Source organism: Abramis brama, assembly GCF_963993115.1.
Source record: "Abramis brama genome assembly, chromosome: 21".
Taxonomy (NCBI): domain Eukaryota; kingdom Metazoa; phylum Chordata; class Actinopteri; order Cypriniformes; family Leuciscidae; genus Abramis; species Abramis brama.
In genome coordinates, this window is record NC_139983.1 from 9,035,753 (window position 1) to 9,045,618 (window position 9,866).

The window sequence follows — 9,866 nt, forward strand, 5'->3', positions numbered from 1 at the left end:
ACTAACTTTTAACTGACTTGCTCAGCAAGATTCTCTTTATTGTGGCAGTTTTTCAACTGAAAGCGTGGTGGCAAATTTATTCAGATTTGTGTAGCTAAAAGTGTTTGTATCTACATGTACTTGTGTACATTATGTTTCAGGCATAATTTATCCTACCTGTTTGTGCTCCAAACACAATTAATTCCACAAAACAGACTTAAAGATTTTTACCTTGCAGACGATTAACATGCGAGTTTTGCACTGGTAAGCACCACTATAACATGTTTTTTTAAATTATTTTTTATTTTATTCTTTTATGATGATGTTCTTTATTGTCAAACGTGCTTCCTCATCGGTGGGTACACACACTTGAGCACAAATACTTGCTGCTGAGTTTGAGTCCAGAAGCTTGAAAAGTTCTTGCGTCATTCTAATCTCATTGCATTTGCATTGGGAGTATCTTTAGCTGAGTGAGAGGATTGAGGTTGACTTACATCAATCATTAATCTAGTACAGCTATTAGTCAATAGCCTGTAAATATAGTTTATAATTCAGCAGTGTGCATAGGCTGTCACACTGGCCTGCACTTTACAGCAAATTTACAGGAAACCTTTAATCTCACATAGCCTAGGACTGTTTATCCACTTAACTCCCAATATAACGCCCCCTTGTGTTGTGTTGGAAACATTAACATTAAGTGTCAGTTTGGAATAATTAAGATGTTTTTCAGAAAGTCCTTATGCTTACCCAGGCTGAATTTATTTGATCAAAATACAGTAAAATACAGTAAAACATTAAAGGGTTAGTTCACCCAAAACATTTTAAATTCTGTCATTAATTACTCAACTTCATGTCGTTTCAAACCCGTAAGACTTTCATTCATCTTTGGAACACAAATGAAGATCTTTTTAATGAAATCTGAAATCTGAGAGCTTTTTGTTCGTCTTTAACCTTGATTTTTTTTTTTTCACAATTTGCTTTGAAAAAAATAAAATAATAATAATAAAAAAAATATTCACGAAAGCACCACAATGCATGCGTGTTGGAGATTGATAAAAAAATGATTTTTTTTTTTTTTTTTAGCAAACAAAGCACTCACATCGCTTCATAAAATCGAGGTTAAACCACTGGAGCCACATTCATTTTATGATGTCTTTACTATCTTTCTGGGGCTTGAAAGTGGCGGTTGCATAGCTGTCAACGGAGGGACGGAAAGCTCTCAGATTTCATTAAAAAGATCTTCATTTGTGTTCCAACTATTTTGGCATTATTTTGGTATTGGCAGAACCAACCCTTTAATATTGTGAATATTACGATTTAAAATAACTATTTTCTATTTTTTTTAATGTAATTTATTCCTGTGATGCAAAGCTGAATTTTCATCATCATTACTCCAGTCTTCAGTGTCACATGATTCTTCAGAAATCATACTAATATGCTGAACATAAAGAAAATAGTGTAGGCTATACTTAGAATAACAGTAAGTAGTACTGTAAAGCTTCACTAATAGTCACAGTGTGGAATTCTTGATTAGGAATCAGTCAACGAAGTATTTAGAGCGTTTAAAACATTAAAGCATTATTTAAAACATTTTAGTAATGTAAAAGTCATTTGAAATGTTCTCAGAAGGAAGAAGGAAACCTGCCTTTAAAAAAAAGTGCATTTACAGTAATAGCAACAGCTCAGGCATTTTAAAAATTCACATTATTACATTCAAATGTTCTTTATCAGGTCACAGAAGATACATGCTCCAATAATAGTTTACGGAGTCAACATAAAAGTTTAAAAATCGAAAATTCATTTGCAAAGGCTCCGCTGTCACCAAATGTTGAAAGTTGACATGCCATTTCACAACATCAGAACAGCCATTATTTTTTAGTATAGCAACATTGGTCAAAAAAGGTCAGTCAGCAATGGAATATTGAATCTAAGTAACATCATAATCACCTTAAGTAATACTAATAAGCAATACTACTAGTTACTAGTAATAGTCATTCATAATCATGTGCATGAGAGATTTATGTAACAGTCTTGATATAGTGTATGGATGAATCTCATGAAACCTGTCAAGATGTCACCCCAAAATTAAATATTGTTTTTGCATTGTGAAACTATTTTTTATTTTTGACAATTAAGAACATTATATTACACACATAAATTTGTGACTTAAATGTTCTTACTTTTCATGAAAATAGTGTCACAATGCAAAACATTGTGCTTTTTTATATCTAATACTCAAATTATATATATGAAGAGTTCCATCTGAAATTTTCTTCTAGAATGATCTTTTTTATCAAGCTTGTATATTTAAATTCAGTAATTTCACTTAAATGGCAATGAAAATGACCTATTAATTGTCATTTAAGTGAAATTACTGAACTTAAATATACGAGCTTGATAAAAATGATCATTCTAGAAGAAGATTTCAGATAGAGGCTTTTGCATCTGAACTCTTCATATATATATATAATTTGAGTATTTACAAATCAATTTCAAGACTTCTTGTACTGTCTTTATGTTGATTTAAGTTTTGATTGTAATGCTTTATAATGCATTTCAGTAAAAAAAAAAAATTGTGCGATTACCTCATGTTGGTTACGTACTGTATAAGCTACTACATGCTCAAAATATTCTCAACTCTCTCATATCTACAGAGTCTACTCCAGTTCAGTAACAGGCTCATGTATGAAAGCCATCAGCTTCTCCTGCAGCTCAGTAAATGTTGGCCTCTCTTCAGGGTTTGGCCTCCAGCACAGCAGCATAATGTCGTAGAGCGCTTCGGGGCAGCCAGGCGGTCGCTGCATACGCTCTCCTCTCTGAATGGCTCGAACGCATGTAATTTTGTCTTGACCTGAGATTGTAAAAGGAAGAAATATACCAGAGTTCGGTGAGATGCAATTCCAGCAAACAGGGAATGTTCTCGTAACTTTCTCGTAATGTTTTCTTTAATGTTCACGTAACCAAGAAAAAAACATTTTGAACCGAAATAATGTTTTCATAACCTAATGGGAGCATTAGCAAAGCATTCTTAGAACATTTATGTATTATGTTTAGTGTTTTTTTACTTTAATATTCATGTATTAAGCATGTTTACCAGGGTACGGGTCATCTCCATACGTGACAATTTCAGTTAAAAGGATGCCGAAAGACCAGACGTCACTTTTGCTTGTGTACTCCTGGTTACCGAAAATCTCAGGGGCCATCCATTTTACAGGGACCCTAATATCTGCAGGTACATGAGAAAGAACTGTTGTAGTTATTGTTTGTCTTATAATTTGCTTGCATGAACGTATACATATCAGATATCTCACCTGATGAAACCCTGTTTCCTGGTAGATTAATTTGAGCAAGTCCAAAATCGGCTATTTTGCAGCATTGCATGTCGGTAAGCAAAATGTTCTCAGCTCTCAGATCCCTGTGAACTATTTTGTTCTCAATGTAAGCCATTCCTTCTGTAATCTGAGAGATTCAGCAAAATAAAGAATTAGTTTACCACAGGGCCTTAATCACCATAGACATTGAGGGGAAAAGTCCGCCCCAATAATTAGATATGGTTAAACTGTTTCCCCAAATCTCTTATACTTGCCAATATTTGACAAAAAGTTTTACAAGTCAAATTTTTAGTTGGTTTTACAGTACTCATCAATGTCAAAAATATAAAGAGTATTGCAGTATTTATGCCCTCATAATCTTTAATTAAAATAATTTGCACCGACTTCTCTTCTCTGATGAGTGTTTACTGGCCTGAGGGCGGGACAACCTGTCACTCACATGAGATCCACCAATAGCAAACCACAACCATCCAATCAAATTTTTGATCACATTTTTGAATCCCTCTCCTAGTGTTCAAAATATACTGTAGACATGGCCTTGGTTTAGCATCAACTAAAAAAAAAGTCCCTGATGAAAAAAGAGACTAGGCTGATAGTCTTTGTGCTGCTGTTTTATCTTGCTATGGTTAAATCAGCCTTTATAAAACAAGATGCACTGCTGTCGTTGTGCCAGATGTAAATAAGTGTTAATGCATGTGTACGATGAGGGCTTCATCTTTCCTCGTTCCTCAGAATCAATATGTCCTTCATGATGATTGATTTTCGGGTCATGGGTTGAAGGACGGAGGAGCGAGGAAATGAGGAAACATCAAAATGAATATTGAGGAGCAGCCAATCTTGCATGACAGCAGCACTGAACGGAATTGCAAAAATAATGAACATGCCAAGTAAGACATGTTCCTGGATCAACATTAATTTAACCTCAAAATGTAGTCCTTACCCTATCCCTACCCCTAAATATAACCCAACCCATAACTTTTCCCTAAAATCAGAGGGAAACGATAGGTGAATAACACTGATGCTAAAGCACCTCACCCTGGTTCTAAGCCTAAACTTGACATAAACTGTAAACTTGTCCCTCAGATCTGATTGGTTGATTGGAAAGTTGTTCCAGGATCATCAAAGTTGTTGATCCAGGAACATTTGGTACTTGGTGAAATCACATTCACCCTCCCTAACATCAATATCAGTGTTGCTGTGTCGGCCGCCTAAACCAACAGAGCAACAAGTCTATGAACTGCTTACTAATAGAGATACAAATATATTATATTGATAAATATTGATTATATGTAACCCTTTTCCAACCACTCTTATTTGTCAAAAGACTCTTTTTTACAGTCCTAATCATGGTCATTTTATATGATGAACAGATTGAATTTAGGCATTTATTTACATTTAAGCATTGATCAGCGGACATAAACCGAAGTTTAACAGAACATTCTTGACGCACCAGAACAAATGTTTTTGAGGAAGCTCAAATATGCTCCGTAACACGAGAATGGACCTCATTGGTTCTCGCAGAAGCTCAAACGTGCTGCGTAACACGAGAATGAAGTGGTAGTTGTGTAGCTGTCAATGGAGGGACAGAAAGCCCTCAGGTTTACATTTGTGTTCTGAAGATCAATGAAAGACTAATGGGTTTGGAACTATGAGGGTGAGTAATTAATGACAGAATTTTAATTTTTGGTTGAACAATCCCTTTAAGGAAAACTGGTCATATGATTTTTGATATTTGATATTTGCCCTGGTCTAAAAATTCTCCAGATCTCAATTACTCTCAAAGAAATCAAGTTACCTGGACAGCAAAATCCATCATGAGCGAAAACTCTAGATCTTGTTTCTCTTTGTGGCCTGGGGAAAGATATAAGCTTATGTGAATATCTAAATTGTATCATTTTTTTCTGTAAAAGCAATGTGTCAATTAAGATAAAGATTAAGGTAAAGGTATCTGTGGTGTTAATCATCTGCATACAAGTTAACATTAGTTCACTTACTGATGAGAAATGTCTTTAAAGAGCCATTTTTCATGAGCTCTGTCACTAAACAGACGGGTTCACTAGTGGTACACACAGCATAGAGCCTCAGCAAACGCTCATGATGCAGCTCTTTCATGATGTCAATCTCTGTTTTGATATATGGATAATTGACAACTGCAAGTAAAATGGTACAGACAAAAAGTTGCATCATAAAACAAACCAAGAAAAATTATTTATGAGCCAAAACATTATGACTGGTCACAGATGAAGCGAATATCATTAATCATTTCCTAACAAGGCCACATGTTAAGGTCTGGGCAGAGTAAATGGTAAGCAAACAATCAGTTCTCGTAATCAATGTGTTGATGCAGGAGAAATGGGCATCTGAGCGACTTTGACAAGAGCCAAATTGTTAGTGCAAGGTGAATGGGTCAGAGTATCTCTGAAACGGCAAGGCTTGTGTGTTGCAGAATTTACCAACAGTTATCCAAGGAGGGACAAACGGTAAACCAGTTACAGGTGTGTTGGGCGCCCAGAGCTCATCGATGCACAAGGGCAAGGAAGGTTATCCCGTCCGGTCCGAGCCAACAGAATGTCTACTGTGGCACAAGTCGCACAAAATTTAAATGATGGTTATGGGAGGAATACCACAACACAGAGCATCATTCTCCTGTGTAGACGCAGACCTATCAGAGTGCCTATGATGACCCCTGTCCACCGTCGAAAGAGCCTACAATGGGCACGCGAGCGTTGGATCTGGAACTTGGTGAGGTGGAACAAGGTCACCTGGTCCGATGAGTCCTGCTTTCTTTTACATCATGTGGACGGCCGTGTACGTGTGCGCCGTTTACCTGGAGAAGTGACGACGACAAGCCGGTAGAGGGAGTGTGATACTCTGGGCAATGTTCTTCTGGGAAACCCTGGGTCCGGCCATTCATGTGGATTTTGACAGGTGCGACCGATCTTAAACATTGTTGCAGACCAGGTACACCCCTTCATGACAATAGTGACCTCTTTCAGCAGGATAATGCACCTGCCACACTGCACACATTGTTCAGGAATGGTTTGAGGACGATGATGAAGAACTCAAGGTGTTTCCCTGGTCAAAAAATTCCCCAGATCTCTATCCAATCGAGCATATGTGGGATGTGCTGGACCAACATGTTCAATCTAAGGCGGCTCCACCTCATAACCTATAGAACTTGAAGGATCTGCTGTTTACAGCTTGGCGCTAGATACTACAGCACACATTCAGGGCTCTTGTATAGTCCATGCCTTGGTAGGTCGGCGCTGATTTGGCCACATGCGGAGGACCAACAGCTTATTAGGCAGATGGTCACACCTGTAGGAGTTTCTTTCTTCTGTTGAACACAAAAGAAGTTCTATCATGACAACTCTCTAAAGATTTTTAGCATTGTTATGGATATTACTATGTTAATGTATTTGGTCTTGGCTGCTGAATTGCTGCTGTTGTTGTAGATTATTGCTGCTGCTGCTGCAGAACAAGTACAGGAACTTGCGACTGCCAATACATATCCGATACGCTGCTGCACAAATAGCATATAACCCCTAGCAGATCTTTACAGGTGGAGCTGGAGAAGGTGGAGGGTTTTAGACGAACTCTGAAAGCACGCTGCAAACTGCTATCGTGAATGATAACCAGCCATTTAAATGTTGAGCAACAAGCTCATTGGCTGCAGATGCGACATGAACCAATCAGCTTGTGCCAAGTAGTTGACGCTGTCAAATATCATCAGCTTGCATTAAGGACCCATCATTCGGCGCCATATAGAGTTTCATGACAGAACTAGGCATATAGTATACTTACTACGGAAGTCAATGGGTGCCATCAACTTTCTGGTCACCAGCATTCTTTGAAATATCTTATTTTGTGTTCAACAGAAGTAAGAAACTCAAACAGGTTTGAAACAACTTGAGGGTAAGTAATGACATAATTTAAAATTTTGGATGAACTATCCCAAATGAACTATTGGATGATCTTAATCCTTCAAGCAGATTATTTATTTACCTTTTACAGTTAAATGTAAAGGGTAAAAAAATGATGGAATTCCATGTTTATGTCTAACCAAGTTGTGCATTTTGTTTGCTTTTGTATGATAAACACTGTTGGTTCGCCACTCAATATCTAACGTAAAATATGGGACCTGAAGTAAAACCCGTCAAGATCCACTGAATTAACCGATTTATTAATTACCTTTGAACTCTTTGATGGCCACGTCTGTTGTCTCGTTCCAGAGCCCCTGCCACACATCGGCAAACGCCCCACTGCCGAGCTTCTTTATTCTGATTAGTGAACTTCTGTCTACCTCCCATTTGGAGTCAAATGACAGAGTAAGAGGAGCTGGCTGGTCCAGCTAGAAGAGTAATAAACAGATAGGAAGTGAGCTGAAAAAACGTATTTATAGGATGCTGCCCTGCTTTCAATAATCTGTAGGTTCAAACTCTTTACTGACCTTCACACAGGGTTCATGAAGCTTTGTGCAGAGTCCGCCTTCATTTTTAGAGTAAAACTCTACCAGCTCACGCAAGGTCTGGAAAGTTATATGATGAACAAGGAAAAACTGCTTTTCGCTTTCCCTCTGCTTGATCCGGTAATGTCGTACATGAGGTCCATTCCTCACTTTAAATTAAATAATAACAGAAAATGTTATTCATCTGCTCTGGAAGTTAAGATTAAGGCTGGTTCATTTTTAAATGATATCTTTTCAACATAGTTAGAATGAAAAAATACAGTTAAATGAAAAGCAGTAGAGGCTTGAGACATGATGTGTGTGAATCACATGTACCTGATAAGTAGTAATTGTTATTCTCATAACACTTCCAGATGAGAAATGCACCCTCATGGTTCTGGGGTCTCAGCAGACATCGCCTGGCCTCTATACGCATTTTAACATTCTCAAAATACCATCTGAAAATAGATTGATACTAGTTTTTATGACGTTCATTTTTATTTGTGTCCAATGTATGTGGTGTAACAACATTCTACTACCACAGATTAACTGAACAATAAAGTAAACAATATAATGGATGAATCTCGAAGAAAAAAAACTCTTTCACATACTAATATACATGTACAATTTTATATATGCAATTTTATTTATATATAGCCTAGGCATATACAATTATAGATAAATAAAACTGAAAAATAAATGTACTATTTATTTATTATTAAATGTATTGATTTGCAAAGTATCATTTTAAGTTTACTAAACTGTAATATTTATGCTGATTTTTTATTTTTAAAAATTATTTTATGAAAAAAAATCATATTTTATGAAACATTATAAAAAAAACATTTTTTTTCAACATTATTAATTAAAATACGGAGGAAATGTGTTTATTTGATATTTTTTAATAATGTTACATGATCTGTATTTTATTATTTCTTATACTTGTCTCAAGACAGTTTTCATAAGCTTCATCCTAATAGCATATCTTAGTGTTCTATAAGTAATTTCCAAACCCCATCTCTGTGATCATTCTCATGAGTCATTTCTGCAGAGAAACACAAACGAGCAATAACAGCACTGTAGCTGTTTCACCTAAACTTGTGAAACTGGAAAGATGGGATTCCAGTTTCATTCAGGGCAAGGATTCAAACCACAAAAGCATGATATAACTCTGCACATTATTCATTCACACAAGCTCGAAATGATCAAAAGAACAACTCAAGGACTTACAACTCAGCCTCTACGCTATCCAGCGGCTTGACGAAGTCTTTAGGCACATATCCATGTTCATGCACTTTAGATCCGTCACCCTTAGCTGTTTGTCTCCTCACGAACAACCAGTACTCAGTCTCTGATATCACTTCCAGAACATCTCCTTTCTTCAGATTTAAATCCCATATTGTGCGTGAGGGATAGTCGTGGATTGACTTGACCCTGTGACGGTTGATGGACGGCTGTTCTTTCTTCGTTTGGCAACACCGGCAGCAGCGTTTACAGGAAGAATTCCCCATGTTCACCAGTCATATCTTCTCATGCCGTGTGCATAAGAGCAGAATGATGGCACAGTGGCATGACTAGGCTACTATAATACCAACTCACTGTAGCCAGACAAGTTCCTATTGGTCACATTTAGGTCAAGGAAGTATTTGGTGAAAAAAATGATCAGAATTTCCCTGATGTCATCCAGTTGGATTTACTTTAGCAAAAACAAAAGGCTGTAGCACGCTTGCATAGCTTTTCATTTGTATGACAAGGTGTTGTTGTAGATACTTTGTAGATACACGGTAACACTTTACAATAAGGTTCATTAGTTAACATAAGTATTAGTTAGCATGAACTAATAATGAACTGCACTTTTACATAATTTATTAATCTTTGTTAATTTGAACATTTACTAATACTTTATTAAAATCTTGTTAACATTGGTTAATGCACTGTGAACTAACATGAACAAACAATGAACAGCTGTATTTTTATTAACTAACATTACCAAAGATGAACAAATACATTAACAAATGTATTGCTCATGGTTAGTTTATGTTAGTTAATACATTAACTAATGTTAACTAATGAACCTTATTGTAAAGTGTTACGAGTTACACAAAAGC

The 9,866-nt window shown here is 36.5% G+C and overlaps 1 protein-coding gene across 1 annotated transcript; it reads right to left on the bottom strand.

Annotated features, from left to right (window-relative positions):
• Positions 1 to 1,060: 1,060 nt before the first annotated feature.
• LOC311072634 (tyrosine-protein kinase Src42A) lies at positions 1,061 to 9,328 on the bottom strand. Its single transcript, XM_084097785.1, has 9 exons — positions 8,989 to 9,328; positions 8,095 to 8,216; positions 7,762 to 7,928; positions 7,503 to 7,662; positions 5,306 to 5,461; positions 5,107 to 5,162; positions 3,291 to 3,438; positions 3,074 to 3,205; positions 1,061 to 2,830 (listed from the first exon to the last, which is right to left on the bottom strand). Exons 1-9 carry the CDS (start codon positions 9,267 to 9,269, stop codon positions 2,637 to 2,639), a joined length of 1,416 nt encoding a protein of 471 aa, XP_083953911.1. The 5' UTR covers positions 9,270 to 9,328; the 3' UTR covers positions 1,061 to 2,636.
• Between the last annotated feature and the right edge of the window lie 538 nt (positions 9,329 to 9,866).